Here is a 21,350-nt window from a genome sequence, read left to right as displayed (position 1 = left end):
ATCGTATATGACAGTATTAAAATACTAGATTTGTGTTAACAAGGAGCAGTTTCGATTCCTGCCTGAAAGCACAGTGACTACACAGTGCCCTGCGGGAAGTGCTGAAAACCTGTTCGGCGATACAATCGAAAAAAGTAAAAATATAAACATCTAACCCTGGACATAATGTGAACATTTTACTTGTTCAGTCTTAAAGTAGAGCTGTTGAAATGCGCTCTGTCTCCAATTGTTGTGGCCACTCTCTGCTTTATGATTTCTGAGGATTCTTTAAACAATACCACCCGAAAATGATGCTAAGACTTCCCTTATGCAAGTTCACCGCCAGTACAGTATTGGCTCTAATTATCGCAATGACGGGACGTTAACGCCAAGATCTATAAGTATGCCGTAGAAGTCCTTTCGTGAGATACAGTTCCTTGAAAATGGCTTGATCGAGGATTTAGTGTTGGTGGGACTGAAATTTCTGGATGGTTGATCCAGGAAATCGTTTCTTCAAGGAACGAATAATGCAGGATTTTTACAATGTGATTTAATTAGGATGCTCGCAGGACCACGTAATTTGAACAAATAATCCGGGTGGATGTAGTTTCTGGGAACGGATAATAGTTTCCACTACTGTATTACAATTGATTTGTAAAGGTTGGCATCTCAGCATGGCTTGTGAATATCATTAAATATTTTCTAGTTCATGGTCTCCTTACACATTATGTTGGAGTTTGTGTTTTGTTATGATAAACACCTTCATAAACATACAACACATCACACCACAAACCACCTCCGAAATACACAGTAGTGAACACATCCCTCAACATAATGAAGACATCAGGAAGACATCCTGCCTTAAAACTGGGCTAAATTTGTACAAAGTACAGACCCCAGATAACTGGAAAAAGGCAAGGAAGTAGAAGATAACGATAATGGAGTTTCGGGCGCTGTATTTTACGTATTTCAATGAATTATTAAGTTTCCTTTGTTTTCACTCTTTTGAAAGATCATAGGATATGACTAACAATTGAAGACCTCTGTGGAATAAGGATGTAACCAACAGATTTTTGAAAAGTGAGATTTCGGTGGAAATAGGGTGTATAAATACTTCTCTATGCTGTGGTGTCATCTTAAGTCTCACATTTGAACTTCAAGCTGGCTTACAGCCAACAGAAGTTTGTCCTCCATGGTTTAAGGATGGAACATCAGTCAAGATGCTTGACAGTGCTTGCGTTGGTTCATCACCAGGTGTAATAGTTAATTACTATATTTTGAAATAGTTTCTTGACATTTTTATTGTTATTATTTTTATTATTATACTAATATTATTTGCTATCATTTGTGTTCCAAATGCATGTACAGGATTTTCCATTGTATCACTTCCAGTTCATTCATTTTAAAATCTTAAGTTTTAACAATAAAATATTTTTTTAAATTGATGAACTCATTTGTACACTCGCATATGCAATTGCTTCAAGTACTGTATGCCATGAAATAAACCCCTTACATCCTTATTCCTGGGAAGTGTAAAACTGGGTGATTGGTATTGAATCACAATGTTTTATTTTAAACATGTGAGATTGTGATTTTAATTTTTTTAAATGCCATTAATTATGAAACTATAACTTTATATAGAGTGGTGAGTGATTTGGAGAAATCCTGGTGCTTGATCTTAGAGATAACCAATCGAGTTGGCTGCGTGGTTTAGGCTGTGTAGCTGTCTGCTTTCACTTAGATGGGTTCGAACCACACTGTTGACAGCTTTGAAGATAGTTTTCTGTTTTCCGTTTTCACCTCAATTAAGGATACAGTTGCTTTTCCAGTCTTAGCCCTTTCCTATTCCTTTGTTGCCAAAAAGCCTGTCTGAATTGGTGTGACATTAAACTGCTAGCAGAAAGATCCTAAAATTGGCTGTCGAGATACATGAGCTCTCAGATACGTACTACAGTACCGGTATTCCTATTTTTGCTGTAATCACTCCATTCTCAACCTCTATAGCTGTGATGAACTTGGAAACCAAGGTAGAGTACTTCGCATGCAGGTTAGTTGCATTGCAGTCTCGATTCTCGTAATCCTTGCCATACAAGGTCTTAAGTAGCTTATACAGGAATATAAATCAATTTAAGAAGACGGTGGGTAATACTCATCCTGTAAAACCTTACATTTGTTGTCCTAAAGCAAGCTGCTTTTTTGCTTGTGTCCTTGGTATTACTTGTGACATGGTAAAATCCATCTGGAGTGCAAGCAAAATCTTCATACAGCTCTTGCTTTGTGTGGAGTGAAATGTTTTCTGTTGAATTTATGAGGCTTTTTGTATTGTCTTTGAGAGATTGTTGTTGAATTATTCTGACCATCTTACAGCTTGTGTGTATCGTAACCTTAAGTGAGTTTTACGTGCATGCACTTGCCTTCCTGTGCGTGAATGTTTCAGCTCTCTGTGAGAACATTTACATGAATGTCACATTTATGTGTTTCCTGGCTCTTGTATCTTAATATTTTATTTAGAGCTTTATACTCTTCCATAACCTAAACAATGCCTGCAACTTCCCTTCAGTCCTTTTTAACATCCCGTACTCGCTATTCCTGGTCTGAGTCAATTTTCTTTCACGTTTAACATTATTTTAACATTTTGTTTCTTTCTTCCTCCGTAGGTCTCGAAAGCTTGTCTTCGATTATTGAAAGACTCTATGCAGGTGTGTAGTTAATTTATATTTTTTAGTTTTGCAGATGTTACATGTCCTGCTCCCTGTTATCCTCATGTGCCTTGGGTTGTCAAACTCTCGTGAATCAGGTTCATCTTAATTGCATGACGGTGTGTATTTTTTTGTAGTAAGCCTTCTTCATTCAGAGTTGTGTTTTTAGTTAAAGAATGTATCATTCATGGAAATGTTTAAAGAAAGCTGAGTGTATGTTTGCATGTTGTATAATACTAGATGATTGTGAAATTTTATATTTAAGCCCTCCTAGTAAGAATGGAGTATTTGCTAAACTGCAGTTCATAAGTCCAACTCTTTGAAGCTCATTCCTTCTTTGCTGTACTTTGCTATACTTTACTTTAGTCCATTCTGGTGCAGATAAAATGCAACACACATTACTAGTCTTGTCCTTTGCTCCAGCTTTTGATTTTGTTAACATTTATTTTATTTTGTTTTGCTAAACACTGAATTCACTTGGAGAAAAATTACTTTTAGTATGCAGGGTGTCTGTTAAATGCTGTCAAATATCAACTGGATTCGAACAATTTTGATAGGATCCAACTCTCTGTTTTTATCATGCTCAAATGGAATAAATAACATAATGTAGTTTTAGACAAGATCCACAGCTCGGATACCTTGAAAGGAGCCCCATGGTTCCTTACATCACAATTATATTGCAAAACGCACTTTTGTGATGTCTAGTTACGTGGATATGAAATGTCAAGATCCTTAAAAACACCAAATGTTGGAATTTTTGCAATAATGTTATACTACGGAGATCAAGCAGAATGACCGTGATTTCTTTTAGGTGGGGGGGGGGGGCAGTAGAATTCATCCATGGTATCCCCCTGCTTGTCTTAAGTTACGGCTGAAATTGGGACGAGTGGCATGCAGCTTGGGAGTTTGACGACCATGGTTCCCATAGTGGAGTCTGGCATTGCTTCCACTTACTTGTGCCAGTCTCCTCATTTCCATCTTTCTTATCTGACCTCTCGTGGTGAACTCTTGCTCGCTTTCGACTTCAACAGTATGTAAGTTTGCCAGGCTTAGGGAGTCTTTCATTTTCATGCCCCACATGGTCCTTCCCTTTCTTTTGCAAATACCTTAACCTTCTTACAGCACACTTCTATTAATGTGACGCGTACTGCATACAGGTGTCTAGAGGATCCTGTTTAGAAAATATGTAAAAATATACAGGGTGTTTCCATACTCGTGGGAAGTAATTGGGAGTGAACAGTACACTCCAAAACAGAAAAAGTCATTCTGGGCACATGCTCTACAGTCAATCTGTTACAAGTCAGACTTTCCAGCTAATATTATACTACGGAGACCTCTCTTTACCCGGCACATCCCACATCAAGTAGCTCTTGCCATGTTGGTTGTACCAGCACGGATACTGTGTTTTGATGCAGGAAGTCCTCAAAATGTTCACCACACGCCTGAATGCATGCCTGAACACGCCACCTCGTTGATCGTCAGTCACTCCATACAGTGGACGTATTCAATGACAACTTTTTTCCACATGCTGGCGAAGTACTGCAATGTCTGTAATGGCATACCTGACTCCAAACTTCATCCTGCAGTCCTATTAAAATAATGTTTGTGTTCTGACAGCTCGCAGCATGGTATTACCAGTTCGCAGTTACTATGGCAACCAGTACACTCCTCCCGTTTAAGCCATTCCCAGGTAGTCTCTCCCTCTCCCTTTCCTTAACCTCCGTGTCTTAAATCTCCTTGAGATTGGCGATTCGAGTTCCACGCTACCAATTCATGGGCCTTGGCTAACTGGCTGCTTTTGAGTGATATCATTATCTGTTTTATGTATGTTTGAAATCGAGCAATTTTTGTGTTAGTAAGTGTATCGTTATAAAGACTGTGTATACAATTTTAGTGTAGTGTAAATTTTAGTATTGTGTAATATAGCATAATATATAACTTAATCCTTGTTATTTATTAACTACAATATGCTGCACACAGTTCAAAAGTGCCACTAAATGATGAGGGCCACCAAGAATTCATTTACCTCGATAAAAGTCAAACGTTAAGGGGGACACATGGCTTCGTTACTCATGGTCAAGCTTACTATATGGTGTGTACCTTACGGGAATATTTTGAGGCTGAAAGGGAAAATAGAGGCCTATTGATCGATGTTAATAAAGTTGTAGAACGAACAGCAGCAGCTTTAAGAAGAAGAAGAAGAACCACCACGACTTATGATCGCAAGATTAGTAGTCGTGTAAAACGACAAGCTGAAGGACGGACATTTACTGATCATAACTCTCCTCTTAAATTGTGCTGACACCTATGGCTTGAATTCAAGAAAATATTAATGTTTATTTTATTCCACCTATTCAATACATAGTGATTTTAATTAAGAATTAAATCTTATAAAGAAAATTATAGGGACATGTTTCGCCCTTTATTTAAGGACATCATCAGCCTTAATCTCAAACCTGAAAGTTAATAAATTAGGATCCTGATTGTTCTTAATTGTAGTTTTTTTTAAAGATAAATTACAAATGATAAAAGTGAGGATGATGTAGGTATATATGGCAAAAGATGAGCAAGAGGGATGACAGTAGTTAAGATATTCTTATAATAAAGCCTTAATAAAACCTTACAAATAGTCGTAATTTATGTACTTTTTTGAATGTCCTTGTCTAAAAATGTGGTAACAAGTTGCATATTAGAGGTTCTATAAGAACACAAATTGCTGCGTCGAATCTTGTCAAATGGCGCCCTGTATTGGTCGACGGCGTTAGAAATAAGTTTGGAGCCTAAACAGTTTAAAATTTAGAATAATGACGAAGAAAAATGTTACTGATTACTCCAAGTGGAGTTTACATACATTTTAAAGCTAGTGATGAGAGATTTCTGCTGCTCTCTCAAATTACGTTGTAGGGGCGAGGGAAATGCTTGATAGTGCACCCGTCATGCCGGGCTCAGCTCGGCCGGTGAGCGAAGATCTCCAGGGTGTAGATCGTTCGCTTATCGGCTGTGCGAAAATTTTAAAGTGCAGGGATAGATGATGAACTAGTGGCAAATGAGAGAAAACTAAATAGGTTTTAGACATTTATTACAACTACTGCTCTTCATAAATTATACAATAATTAACAAAATCTAGGTATTTTGTTTATATGATTGTCTTCTTTTATGTTGTAGTCACATAGATACTTCATCGGTAAACGGAACAGGAAATGCCTGTATCTGCAAATATAATATTCATATTTTTAGTGAAAAATTAATTAAATAATTAATAATAATTAATTTGAGATGATCTCTCTCTTTGATAATTTAATAATTTGAAAATAAACTTCCTTCCTTCATGGATTTGATTTTAAACAAATTTGAAAATGATCATTTTCATTTCTCTTTGAAAATTAAATAAAAATTTTTCTCTTATAAAATTATAGTTAAGCCGTCTTCTTTGACCTTTAAATTAATTAATAAACTCAACTTTATAATTATTTAGTAGTTGCTTCTTACATAATAGCTCGGAACTTGACCTCATGTCAATTTACATTTATCCGTTACTCGAAACAATTAATTAAATTACTCTTACAATTTTCGACTTTGTGAGTCCAATCCACTGACATGGCCTATACTTATTCATGTGTATTCGTTAAATAAGATCCTATTCCTCTTTAAAAACGAATAAAATTCACTAAAGGTTTGAATTCATTCAAATGGTGAACCACTAAAGTTGGCGTAAATTCAGGCCAAAAATTCCACAAAATAATGAAGAGCATCATCACAAATATGGATTATAAACTTACATTAAGCAAAACACAGTCAAATCACACATACTACACTCACACAAGGATACACGGAAATATTATATACATATTTACACGAACGCTAGCCCTTGATTATTAATTTTTATGATTAGACAAAGTTAGGAAAATTATCCTCACGATGACACTATCGTGGTGACCTCCTCTCATCAACTGGGAAATGTGACAGAGCAAGGATTATCACTTAATTATAGAACACAGTTATACGACAACGTCTAGAGAAATTTTACGAACACAAAATCATCCAAAAAATCATCGATAAATCGCTTGAACATAGGCCAGAATAAACATTCCGCGCACGCGGTTCATGAGCTACGACATTTATTTTTACTTCTCCACTATAATTGTGATTCTCGATTAATCTGCACTCATAACGAAGACGTTACATCAAGTAACATATTTATTCCATCATTGACTCATTAATGGATGCACAGCTCGACTGCTGAATTCAATAATATCCATCAATCAATCAATCAATCAACTAATCATCACAGCACAGCAAATATATAACAAATTGTATCGGTCAGATACTGCCATTTCCCAGGCCTAAATTACAATAATGAGCGCACATCAACCATTTTCAATAATAACTAATATTATGCTCATGACCTTAGGTGTTCTTTTACGCGGTAATTTAGTTAAATTATTTTTAATATTATTATTATTATTATTATTACTGGCCGCGCAAGATCATACGTGCGGAAGCTACTACACAATAATATTTCAGATGACTCTATTGCACACAAAACTCAACCATATGTCGCATAATTGAAGAATGAACTCTGACATGATAGTATCCACGGAATTTCTGTCCCATTTGATCTCATTAAAAGTCAAAAATATTCAAATAGTCCAAGTTTAACGTTGGGGTCAATTTACACTTATTTCTCCTGCCACAATGAACTCGGGACAGTTGAAACACTTCTCGAAGACATCCACTCAAAACAAACTAATAGGTTCAAATACTCACTCATCCTCAATCTACCATCACCAAGAAAGAAGAGATGGAAAAATTCTAACTAATAGAAAATGTCTAAACAAATAAGTAGAGGCTATGTCATTACAATTACTTTACAAAAGGAAAGAAAGAATAACAAAGTTTAAATATTACTTGGTGGTGACTGTCGGTTGTAGAACTCGGGCTGATGACCTAGTGCATTATCACCTTACGCACCATCGATCCTCGTCACGCCCGTCTGGACTGCCTTACATTTTACTCGTGCATTGGAGACATGCTGGCGCGCTGGAAATCACACCGTTCACGAAGAAAGAAGACTGACATCCTGACTCGAACTCAAACCGGTGACCTCTTCTGTGGAAATCTTGTGAAGCTGAAACTAAAAATCACGTCTAAGACAAAGTCCAAAACTCACACCGATGTCTGATAAGATGACAAGGAAACTTAACTTTTAGAGTCTGCTGAATTATAGGTGGAATCCGCAAACATCTGAACTGCAGTTGTAACCAGTTGTAGACTCTGAATGACGAAGTTCCCTGGCAAGCGAAGTGCGTCTTCTTCTGCCCGTAGTCGAAGCTAGAGTAATTCTTCTCAGTAAGCGAAATACGTCTTCTTCCGTCCGTTGTTGAAGCTAGAGTAATCCTCCACAAGACGTGTTCAGAGGTAGAAATTTCTGTATAAATTTTCCCTAGGAAAATCCATTATTCACTGTCTTAAGACAGAGGTGCGTCTTTTCCTCATAAGCGATTGGTTAATTTATTAACTTAGCACCAAATTAATCGCTTGATTGGCTGCCATAGTCAGACGTCATGCACCTTCACAATTATCGATCGAGCACTTGACACACATTCAGCCTGGTCACGTGTCGTTCACGGCTGATTCCAAGGTTATTTGGCTAGCTGTCTCTGCGTTCTCCCCTCGCCTGGCCTTGAGCGGAATTCCCAGCCACCTGGCGTATCTCGCTCAGTCAACTCGACGTGATAAAACTCCCTTCCTGGTTCATAAAATAATATTTTAACACAGTAGAAATAAATGCTTTCCAATAAATGATTTTGCCAATTTTGAAGGGGACATCATCTCCCTTGGTTGGTTAATGATTTAGTCGGAAGATGAAATCATTAATGCTGGAAATAGACCCTTAACATGTTCCCTGAAAAATTTGAGTGGCAAACATGTGTAACACTTCTAAGCCATATTTTCAGCTCTTGTTCCGGCACGTAGCCTCCTGTTGTCCGCTTCTAGTGCTGCGCCCAGTAGTCGAAGTTGATTCATTATAGTGTTCTGCATTGTTTGACATTCCTCACAGGTTTCTTCTTGCAGGTTGACTTGGGTCGATGCATGGTGGTACACTGCATCCTCACTTGTATCCCATGACGTTTCTTCTTCCATTATAGTGTTGACTTGGGCATCATTTATTGGTCTAGGATAGTTGTAGCTTCGTAAATTAGAGGCATTATGAATTCCCTCATAGCTCTTATCAAGACTTTGAATTTTATAGGCATTATTCCCATATACTCGGATAATTTTATAGGGACCCACGAAAAGAGGTGCGAATTTCGCGTAGAACTTGCTGGTAGGTTCCGAAATGGCTGGTTTCTTTAAAAGAACATATTCATTCAATCTCAGGGGTCGACGGAATTTCTTTTCTCTTACCCTCCGTTGTCTGCGATCAGCTTGCTCCCTTAATGAGATAGCAGCCTTTTGAATGTTTTCCTCTAGTGTTGGCCTTAAGTTACCGGGGTATTGAACGATGCTATCCCAAGGTCGAGTTGGTGTTCGATTGAAATGGAGACTGACAGGGATTTGTGCCGTGGCCTCATGTACAGTATTATTTAAACACTCCATCATTATAGGTAGAACGTCAACCCATAACCAATGTGTATTTCCACAATAAATCCTACAGAATTTAGCTAGCTCTTGCATTACCCTTTCTGCCGGGTTGCTTGAAGGATGGCGGATAGAATTCAGAATATGCTTAATTCCAAGCTGTTCCATGGCTTCACGGAATTCTGTGGATGTAAATTGGGACCCATGATCAGTGAGTAATGTCTCTGGTTTGCCCATATCTGGAATCAGATTGCGAGTGATGCGCCGAATTATTGATTTCGAGTTCGCTTTCTGGATCAGGTACAAAGTTACGTATTTTGAAAATATGTCGATGGTGACGATGATATGCCGGTTGCCTCGCTTCGATGTCGGAGCAGGTCCAAATAGGTCCATTGCATATAGTTGTTTTGGCCTAGAAGGAATGATCGGAATCGGACTATGTTGGAGCAGATGGGAGCTCGGTTTCACTCTTTGACAAACGTCACAAGTTCGGACTATGTTTCTTACAGTTGACCGGAGTTTGTCCCATGTAAACTTTTCTTGTATCGTGGCTAGTGTCTTGTCAATGCCACCATGGCCGGTGATTCTGTGAGCATGCCATATCAATGGCTCGCGTAATTTAGAAGGTACTAGTACTCTCAGCTTCGATTTCGCTGTGTCCACAAATTTAAATAAAGTACCATCTAAGTATTGATACCGGGACGCTTTCCTTCTTATCTTTCTGTACCCAGGGTCCTTAGGTTTAGTTTTGTTTTCTAGAAAGTCAATAATAGGCCTCAGGTTATTATCTCGCTTTTGAGCTTGTTTTATATATCTCAATTTTCTCAAAAACTCGTGATCTTCGGGAATTAATTCCAGTTGGTTGACTTGTAAAGTTTCCTCGTTGGGATTACGGCTCAAGCAGTCAGCTAGCATGTTACTCTTCCCTGAACAGTGCTCTAATTTGATGTTAAATTGTTGTACGAACATGGTCCATCTAAAAATGCGCTCAGACGCCATCGTGGCCTTTAGCATGAATATCAGTGCTTTGTGGTCTGTCCTAATAATTATCTCGAACCCATAGATAATTTTCTGCCAGTATTTTAAGGCATAGACGATAGATAGCATCTCTAACTCTGTTACTGAGTAGTGTTTCTCGTGGCTGCGCAGTTTTCTACTGACGAAGGCTAGGTAGATCTTGTCCTCGGGATTCTTTTCGTCTTCTTGAAACAGTACGGCCCCAATTCCGACTCCTGATGCATCTGTTTGTAGAATAAAAGGTTTCTGGAAATTGGGATATCCTAGTTTGACATGATTTGACAGCATCTCTTTGGTCTTTGCGAAGGCTAAATCACATTCTCTGTTCCACTTCCACCTGTTGCCTTTCTTCAATAAATCTTGCAATGGAGCGACGGTTTCTGTGAAGTTCGGACAGTGATTCGCGAAGAAGTTGGCCATGCCTAAGAACTGCCGTACTTGCTTCACGCGGATTGGCCTTGGGAACTTGCTGATGGCCTCTATTTTTACAGGATTGGGTCGTATTCCTTCCCCATCAATTATATGGCCTAAAAACAATATTTCAGCTTGGCAAAAATGGGATTTCATTAAGTTGATGTGGAATCCAGACTTAGAAAGGTTATCTAACAATTTCTCCAATTTAATTAGGTGTTCTTCAAAGGTTTCACTGGCCACAAGCAGATCATCAATATACCTGGTGGTAAAGCTCTTAACTTCTTCTGTAAGGCATCTATCTAAGGCTCTGACGAGAATGGCTCCGGCGTTACATATGCCGAATGGTAGCTTTCTAAAAACATAGGTTTGCTGATCGAACATAAACCCAGTTAACAGCCTAGACTTCTCTTCTAACAGTATGTGATAATAGGAGGCTGTAAAATCAACTGATGAGAACAATCTCATGCCATGGAATTTCCTCAGGACGTCTTTGATTGCCGGTGCCTGGTCTCTTTCTGGTACTAACTTCTTATTTATATTACGCGCGTCGATACACAGGCGCAGAGACCCGTCTGGTTTATTTACTACTACAAGAGCACTAAGAAATGGTGTGCAAGCTTTCATAATAATTCCATCCCGTTCCATCTCCTTGATAATCTTCGCCACACGAGAGTGAAATTTCTCTGGGATCGGATAGGGTTTCTTCTTAAATGGGGTCCAATCTGTAGCTACCAATGAGTATTTAAAATCAGGAATCTGGCCTGGTTTGTCATCGAACAGCAATTTATATTTCATCAGAAGATCTCGGAGCTGGCCTCTCTCTTTCTCTGTTCCTAATGCTTGTTCAGCCTTGGAGTTTATAAGGTCGTACGGGTGTGTTGTACTATCGCCCTCTTCTATTACATTGTCCAGGGCCTGGTGAACTTCTTCTGTGGCCTCCTGGTCTTCAGATTCCCACGGTGCATAGGCGTTACTAATTTGGAACACACTCTGATCAGCTATTTCTAATGGGTTAACCATGACTGTTTCAATTGTTTCATCAGATCGGAATAGTATCTGATTTAAATTAAGATCGATGTTGGCCTGATAAGTAGTTAAGAAATCCACCCCAAGGATGATATTGAATTTTATATTTGACATGGCCAGGAAAATATTTTGAAATTTTGAATTCCCAATTTCAACATCCAGTAAAGTTTGTTGTCTACATGCTACAGTTTTATCCGGGATAATTCCCTTTATTTTTACATGAGACACTGGAATAATCGGAATGTTATATCTTTCGTTCAAGTCATTTAGAAACGAATTGGAGATGACACTGATGGTGGACCCTGTGTCGACCAAACATTTTACTCTAACACCACATACTCGGGCTAAAATTATTGGCAATGTCCTCGTACAAATTCTACTTGAATCCATATTTTCTTCTAGTAAATCCTCCGACTTTGTCATCCAAGAATCAATCTGCACTATTATCCATTCTCGTGTCGCATTGTCAATACAAGGGCTAGAATTCCGGCTATCTCCCGTTAGTTCAGGGATTGTTTTTTTTTTTTAATAGCGCCCTGACTCTGTTCTTCTCTTTCAGGACGTTCCCTTTCCTCCTTTTCTTTAGCTCTCTGATATTCTAGGCTCTCGGCGCCGACCATGTCAGGATTGACGTCTTGGTCGTGGATAGCACAGTGCCATTTGCGTCGTTCTTGGTTGGATTGTTGTAACTCGCGGAGATATTTTTCCCGCTCTTCTTGCCTCCAGTTCCTCTTCCGGGTTTCGAGTCTGCGGTCGTTGGGTTCTCTTCTCCAGCGATCTCTATTATTCTCATACGGCCTTCTCCGATTGTTCCGCCGGTAGTAATTCCATTCTCTTTCATTCCTATAGCCTGGTCTTGGAGAACGATCCCTGGGTGGTCTTTCTTCACTTTCGCGACTCCGGTTTCTCCCTTGGCTGGTAAGGTTCCTGTCGTCCGATCGATTGACAGTTGCATGAAACACCTGTTGCTCTGGGTTTGTACTTCGCCGAGACGGTTCCCTAGATGTCATATCTAACTGTCTGAGAATAGCCTCCGCTTGAATTGCCGTCTGGACGTTCGAGGCTATCATAATTCTTTGGATATCCGCAGGCAGTTGTCTTACGATGACCTTTATTAGTTCAGTTTCTGTAGGTGGTGCGTCAAGCTCACGCAATTTGCGTAATTGACTTGAAAAAAATTCTGAGAAGCGCGTGGGTGTAGACTGAGCATATTTCTTAGCGTACAGTTCTGTCTTAAGTTGGTCCTGAATATCTGAGTTCCAGTACTTCTCTAAAAATGCCCTTTTAAAGCCTTCAAAATCGTCAAACGAGTATCGGAAGGCTGTGAACCACGTCAACACTGAGTTTTCCAAGTATCTCTCGGTTACTCGTAGCTGACGTTCCACAGGGATTTTATTGTCTCGGAAGAACTCCTGCAATTCGTTAATAAAACTCTTGGGGGTTATTCCTTTTACATTATTGAATTTCTTTGGGTGGTCCTCATGCAATCGTATTATATTTACGATTTGGGTTTGACCAGAAGTGTTCAGTTGACTTGTTTCCCCTCTAACAGGCTCTAAAAATGGGTTGGTGGTGTTTACGGGAACGTTTAGAATTACCCTTTCGTCGGTCTTGGGAGTTGAAAATGGAACTTCCCCAGATACACGTTTCTCCAGTTGTCCCTGCCGTTCTATTAGAGAATTAGCTACAATGCTATTACTCTCCCCTTGTAACTTGAGTAGCTTCAGCTCCTTGGTAAGCTCCTGTATTTCTCCCTGTAATTCCTGTTTGTAGACTTCCGAGCTGGCTCTAACTTCACTTATCTCCTTGTCCACGGATGTTTTTATTGTCTCAAGACTCTGCTGGGTTTCCTCGATCGTCTCATAAAAGTATTCGAGTCGTTCCGAATTAGTGACTTGGGCTACCTTAATCTCGGCTATTACGCCCTTCTCCACCTGTTTTACCGTTTCATAGATTTCGGTGAACTTCCTGCCCCATGCGGTTTTAGTTGCAGACAAGTCCTCGGCATTGTCACTAATTTTCTCTTCAATGGTCCTAAAATTTTCTTTTACTTCGTCCTTGTATTGATCTAGTCCATGCAGTATTCCCGTCTGTACTTTGGCTAGCCTTTCGCTAAACTCATTTGACATAGCTGACATGGAGCTATCGATTCCGGCCTGGATTTCCCCTTTCAGGTTAGAAAATTTTTGCTTAACGGACACCAACTCACTCTGGACTGACGCTAGTTTTCCGTTAAATAATTTAACGTCCATGTGCAGTTTCCCTAAGTTTTCATCCGTCCTAGCTTGAATTTCCTCTAGGGCACCCTTAAGATCTTGTTTGAGTTTGTCCTGTCCTGCATTCAGTTTTCCTGTTAGTGTAAGTTCCAACTGAGTGTTATTTTCGGTTAATTTGCGTTCTAGTTGAGCATTCACATTCTCACTAATTTCACGTTTTAACAGTTCGTTGTTCTCACCTAACTCACGTTTTAACTCCTGTTTCAGTAAGTTATTGTTTTCATTTAATTCCTGTTTGAATAAGTTATTGTTTTCAGCTAACTCCTGTTTCAGTAAGTTATTGTTTTCATTTAATTCCTGTTTCAATAAGTCACTATTTTCATTTAACTCAACTTTTAGCTCCTGCTTCAATGAATTACTGTTTTCATTTAACTCTTGTTTCAAACTGTCCTTCAAGTCCGCGGTCACTACCTCTAGGAGCCTACGAAGGTCCTCCATAGTAACAGTACCCATTCTAATTTGAGACAACTAGCAGTTCAGACATTGGACGGACCAGGTTCGATGGTCTAATACCCGAGTTCAGATCGACAGTCACGTGTGGATTGAATTCACAGTCATAAAAGAAGATTATTATCGCATAAATAATATCTTATAATTTAAGTCCAAACTATGCGGAAATCTGCCGCAAAAGATAAATTTTGAAAATATCATCCAGATTTTGTTTATAATATAGCACCAAGGCCCTTCCTAACCTTTAACATGAGCGTAGTTCGCCACAAAAATTTGGGCTAATAAATGTCACAAATAAACCTGAAATTTTTAATTTGCCACTGCATCTTGTTTGCATCCAAATTCTGGACTACAAGATCGAGTTCTTTATTGGTACAGCCAATAAATCGGGCCCCACGTTGGGCGCCAAATCTATACCTGCACCCGTCATGCCGGGCTCAGCTCGGCCGGTGAGCGAAGATCTCCAGGGTGTAGATCGTTCGCTTATCGGCTGTGCGAAAATTTTAAAGTGCAGGGATAGATGATGAACTAGTGGCAAATGAGAGAAAACTAAATAGGTTTTAGACATTTATTACAACTACTGCTCTTCATAAATTATACAATAATTAACAAAATCTAGGTATTTTGTTTATATGATTGTCTTCTTTTATGTTGTAGTCACATAGATACTTCATCGGTAAACGGAACAGGAAATGCCTGTATCTGCAAATATAATATTCATATTTTTAGTGAAAAATTAATTAAATAATTAATAATAATTAATTTGAGATGATCTCTCTCTTTGATAATTTAATAATTTGAAAATAAACTTCCTTCCTTCATGGATTTGATTTTAAACAAATTTGAAAATGATCATTTTCATTTCTCTTTGAAAATTAAATAAAAATTTTTCTCTTATAAAATTATAGTTAAGCCGTCTTCTTTGACCTTTAAATTAATTAATAAACTCAACTTTATAATTATTTAGTAGTTGCTTCTTACATAATAGCTCGGAACTTGACCTCATGTCAATTTACATTTATCCGTTACTCGAAACAATTAATTAAATTACTCTTACAATTTTCGACTTTGTGAGTCCAATCCACTGACATGGCCTATACTTATTCATGTGTATTCGTTAAATAAGATCCTATTCCTCTTTAAAAACGAATAAAATTCACTAAAGGTTTGAATTCATTCAAATGGTGAACCACTAAAGTTGGCGTAAATTCAGGCCAAAAATTCCACAAAATAATGAAGAGCATCATCACAAATATGGATTATAAACTTACATTAAGCAAAACACAGTCAAATCACACATACTACACTCACACAAGGATACACGGAAATATTATATACATATTTACACGAACGCTAGCCCTTGATTATTAATTTTTGTGATTAGACAAAGTTAGGAAAATTATCCTCACGATGACACTATCGTGGTGACCTCCTCTCATCAACTGGGAAATGTGACAGAGCAAGGATTATCACTTAATTATAGAACACAGTTATACGACAACGTCTAGAGAAATTTTACGAACACAAAATCATCCAAAAAATCATCGATAAATCGCTTGAACATAGGCCAGAATAAACATTCCGCGCACGCGGTTCATGAGCTACGACATTTATTTTTACTTCTCCACTATAATTGTGATTCTCGATTAATCTGCACTCATAACGAAGACGTTACATCAAGTAACATATTTATTCCATCATTGACTCATTAATGGATGCACAGCTCGACTGCTGAATTCAATAATATCCATCAATCAATCAATCAATCAACTAATCATCACAGCACAGCAAATATATAACAAATTGTATCGGTCAGATACTGCCATTTCCCAGGCCTAAATTACAATAATGAGCGCACATCAACCATTTTCAATAATAACTAATATTATGCTCATGACCTTAGGTGTTCTTTTACGCGGTAATTTAGTTAAATTATTTTTAATATTATTATTATTATTATTATTACTGGCCGCGCAAGATCATACGTGCGGAAGCTACTACACAATAATATTTCAGATGACTCTATTGCACACAAAACTCAACCATATGTCGCATAATTGAAGAATGAACTCTGACATGATAGTATCCACGGAATTTCTGTCCCATTTGATCTCATTAAAAGTCAAAAATATTCAAATAGTCCAAGTTTAACGTTGGGGTCAATTTACACTTATTTCTCCTGCCACAATGAACTCGGGACAGTTGAAACACTTCTCGAAGACATCCACTCAAAACAAACTAATAGGTTCAAATACTCACTCATCCTCAATCTACCATCACCAAGAAAGAAGAGATGGAAAAATTCTAACTAATAGAAAATGTCTAAACAAATAAGTAGAGGCTATGTCATTACAATTACTTTACAAAAGGAAAGAAAGAATAACAAAGTTTAAATATTACTTGGTGGTGACTGTCGGTTGTAGAACTCGGGCTGATGACCTAGTGCATTATCACCTTACGCACCATCGATCCTCGTCACGCCCGTCTGGACTGCCTTACATTTTACTCGTGCATTGGAGACATGCTGGCGCGCTGGAAATCACACCGTTCACGAAGAAAGAAGACTGACATCCTGACTCGAACTCGAACCGGTGACCTCTTCTGTGGAAATCTTGTGAAGCTGAAACTAAAAATCACGTCTAAGACAAAGTCCAAAACTCACACCGATGTCTGATAAGATGACAAGGAAACTTAACTTTTAGAGTCTGCTGAATTATAGGTGGAATCCGCAAACATCTGAACTGCAGTTGTAACCAGTTGTAGACTCTGAATGACGAAGTTCCCTGGCAAGCGAAGTGCGTCTTCTTCTGCCCGTAGTCGAAGCTAGAGTAATTCTTCTCAGTAAGCGAAATACGTCTTCTTCCGTCCGTTGTTGAAGCTAGAGTAATCCTCCACAAGACGTGTTCAGAGGTAGAAATTTCTGTATAAATTTTCCCTAGGAAAATCCATTATTCACTGTCTTAAGACAGAGGTGCGTCTTTTCCTCATAAGCGATTGGTTAATTTATTAACTTAGCACCAAATTAATCGCTTGATTGGCTGCCATAGTCAGATGTCATGCACCTTCACAATTATCGATCGAGCATTTGACACACATTCAGCCTGGTCACGTGTCGTTCACGGCTGATTCCAAGGTTATTTGGCTAGCTGTCTCTGCGTTCTCCCCTCGCCTGGCCTTGAGCGGAATTCCCAGCCACCTGGCGTATCTCGCTCAGTCAACTCGACGTGATAAAACTCCCTTCCTGGCTCATAAAATAATATTTTAACACACAGTAGAAATAAATGCTTTCCAATAAATGATTTTGCCAATTTTGAAGGGGACAATAGTAAGTAGCCACAACTATAAAGTTCTACGAGAACACAGTTAATTCTACTAAAGGGTGCCCTGTAAAGGTTGAGGGTGTAAGAAAACAAATTAGAGCTTAAACAGTTTGATCTTTAGAATAATGACGAAGAAAAGTGTTTCTGATCACTCCAAGTGGGGTTTGTAATAAAATTTAGAGTTGTTAGTGTGTGGTTAATCTTGAGTGAAGGGATAAGTCTGCAGTCTCCTTAAAGCATGTACGAGTGAGGATGAGTGCTCGATGGTAAGCAGCTGTGTTAATATTAGCTGGAAGGTGCGACTGTAGCTTCTTATATAGAGTCGAAAGGGAAATTTGGTTTAAAGCCTGTAACAATAGGAGATTTATGTATTAAGGATTGAAATTGAAGGAAAGGTGAGTTCAAAGAAAAAAACGATGTGTAAATTCACTTACCTCTTTATTAATTATGATGTTAAATTGGTTAACGTAAAGGTGAGTTAAAGGAAAAACGTATGTAATTTCATTTATCTTTTCGACTGTTATAGTGTTAATCAGTTGCTATGGTAGCGTTGAAATGACTGACACTTTCCTACTGGTGTTATAACATTTATAACATTTTTAGTCAAGGACATTCAAAAAAGTACATAAATTAATGACTATTTGTAAGGCTTTATTATAAGAATATCTTAACTACTGTCATCCCTCTCGCTCATCTTATACCTACATCATCTTCACTTTTATCATTTGTAATTTATCTTTAAAAAAAAAACTACAATTAAGAACAATCAGTATGCTGATTTATCTTTCAGGTTTGAGATTAAGGCTGAAGATGACCTTAAATAAAGGGCGAAACATGTCCCTATAATTTTCTTCGTAAGATTTAATTCTTAATTTAAATCAATCTATGTATTGAATAGGTGGAATAAAACAAACATTAATATTTCTTTGACTTTAATGTACAATTCAATTCGGACCAAAATATGAGAATTATACCATGTAACCTATGGCTTGTTCCACCTGATTTAACTTTTTTTTATCCAAAGAAAGCATGCCCTTACATGCTTCTCCCATCCTCACCCAGATTTGAGCCCAGATATTGAGCAGGCCAGTCTAATAATTTGTGATGATGTCAAGACATTTCCACGATAATATAACATAAATATAATGGCAGGTCGTATTTTCAAACATGCCTTTCTGCTGCTGAAATCTGCCTACAAATTGAACCCAGTTATTTGGAGATAGACTGATAAAAGCCTGAGAGAAAAATGAGGATTATGTCTTACAATATTTAAGCCAACAAAATTACTGCTGAACAGTCTTGGAATAATATTAACGATATTTAATATTATGCGAATGCTCTCATGATTCCTGTACAGTGCCTAGCGCAGAGCGAGAGGGGTTGATGGTAATGGTAGTAACACCAGGTGGAACATGTCGCAACACAGTGCTGCCACACCTTTGCTTGGTGCCATGTGCTGCAAACTGTCAGAACACGCACGTTGTTTTAATAGGACTGTAAATATGACCTCTCCCCTGCATTCTAACTAATTAAACAGGTATAGCTTATAAATGATAGACCATAGGGTATATCTTCATAGGGACTTTTTGTGTTATTTCGGGGTGTAGTATTCATTTCCAGATCACTTCCCAGATATTTGGGATAGTCATTCATGAATGCTTCAAGACTATGGAGAACCTAGGCAAGCATGCTGTAGGAGTGCTAGCCAATTGTGGTGTCTGTGGGACCCCAGAATGTAGTGAGAGGGTGAATTTTTCGAAATATCAGTCCTCTTCCTCCCCCCCCAACCCTCCACCCCCATCTGTTCTGATAATGTTAATTGAGGATGGTTACCTACTTGTACTTCCTCTTAAAACAATCACTAATCACCACCAGAAACACTATGGAGACTCATGCCTGATCAGTTATGGTTGCAAAACTAAATTACCTCACCCCCCCCAAGGAGTTATTTATTTAGCATATGGCTTTTAGTGCCAGGAATGTCAGAAGACATGTTTGGCTCACTTGGTGTAGGTTTTCCTATTTGATGCCCAAAGGTGACCTGTGTGTCTAGGTGCTAGTTGTTGATGATGATGATGATGATGATGATGATGATGATGATGGTGTAGGGATAGGGTGAAACCCGGTGTCGACACATAGCCTACTCCTGTCGGATAACACCAAGGGATCTGTTCAAGGCTTAACTTCGCCATTTGACGGACAAATTGCCATCATCATCATGCCCTCACTCCATATGAATACTTTGGAGAAGTTTGGAATTAAATCCAGGCATTTGGCATGCAATCTAGTGATTACAAATTGTATACTACCATCTTTCCTACCCTGCCAGCCAACATTCTGAGGGTGAAATTTTGTTCCACCCATGGGATTCAAACCGGCTAACCATGGTATCGGACCATAGAGACTTGATGCCTCAATGATCTCCACCGAGCAGGTTTTCCCCCAGTTGATTCTGGATGAAAAGTGTGAGTTGGCAGGTTGGTTTTTATCCTCATTTTAATTGTCCTGATCCCCTTTACTATTGCAATTGTCCCATACCTGTGTAACACACAATGCATTCATGTGTTAGGAACAGAACTGACAAATACCATGTTGAGTCCTTGATGTGGTTATCCCCCTCCCCAACCTGTCCTCTGTTCTCAGCAAAAGAAGGAAAAAAATCCACTTTCCTTTAGATTGTGTGATAAGTCAAGGAGTCTGCAACGTGGATGTGGCTTAGAGAGGTGTTCTTTCAATGACCAATGTTGGGATCCTGAGTTAACACATTACCTTTGATCCTTCAAGGCAATTATATTAACATATTTAACAATTCCTGAGTGTTATCATGGCATTGCCATGAGGAATACTTCTAAAAATAATTAATTTGGAGTTTTTTTAATTTCAGAATATTGTTTTCATGTTAAGTTCTGAGATACTTATTTAGTAACAAATTTGATTTGAATTATAATTTTTAAAACTGTGCTCACAGAACTGTTATTCCTCTTCCTCAATCCTTTCTCTGCTCACCATTCCTTACATCCTTCTTAACAGCATGGTTTGGAGGATTGATTTTGTATGTTTGTTTCTTTGTTTAAAGAAAAATCATATTGAGGAATTTTAATTCTTTATCTTACGACTATTTTTAGAGGCAAAGCCAGATTTGAAATTAAATGCCATGCCGTTCACAAAGACAGAGAATGTTGAGGAAGAATGGAATAAAAGAGCTGGTGAGTTATTCTAGAAGCTAGACCCAAACAATACAAGTAGTTTTTGTTTTGTAGTTATAGAGGTTAAGCCTGAATTGTGATGTCGGTTATAATACTGGAGGGGCATAATTTCATTTACATGTACAGTAGACACACTCTTGTCTAACCTCGAGATATCCAGTCACCTGCCTGATGTTATTGTAATGTGAAAGCGAAATAATAAATATGGTAGTTCAGCCTATTCAATACAAGTAAATAAGAGATGTAGAGATTACATTCTTATTTAATTAAAAGTGGAAATGGTACCGGTTTCGACCCCAGTCTGGGTCATCATCAGCCGATTATAACTCGAAAAACAATGCATAAGTAAGAAAGAAGTTAACGGTCAAGTCTACACAATAT

At 38.2% G+C, this 21,350-nt stretch overlaps 1 protein-coding gene across 6 annotated transcripts in view; it reads left to right on the top strand.

The window, feature by feature from the left end:
• The window catches only part of Opa1 (Opa1 mitochondrial dynamin like GTPase), a 229,102-nt gene that overhangs the window by 57,272 nt on the left and 150,480 nt on the right, over window positions 1-21,350 (top strand). For 2 of the 6 annotated variants that reach the window (XM_067149273.2, XM_067149268.2), the window contains 2 exons: window positions 2,637-2,678; window positions 20,889-20,969. The exons of 1 other annotated variant lie outside the window; for it this stretch is intronic. In XM_067149273.2, coding sequence (XP_067005374.2) covers window positions 2,637-2,678; window positions 20,889-20,969 — 123 coding nt within the window. The remainder of the gene's footprint in view (window positions 1-2,636; window positions 2,679-20,888; window positions 20,970-21,350) is intronic. 3 more of the 6 variants (XM_067149271.2, XM_067149274.2, XM_067149269.2) reach the window with 2 other exon arrangements.

Source organism: Anabrus simplex, chromosome 6, assembly GCF_040414725.1.
Source record: "Anabrus simplex isolate iqAnaSimp1 chromosome 6, ASM4041472v1, whole genome shotgun sequence".
Taxonomy (NCBI): domain Eukaryota; kingdom Metazoa; phylum Arthropoda; class Insecta; order Orthoptera; family Tettigoniidae; genus Anabrus; species Anabrus simplex.
The sequence above is the reverse complement of the archived record's forward strand: the minus strand, read 5'-3'. Positions and strand labels throughout refer to the sequence as shown.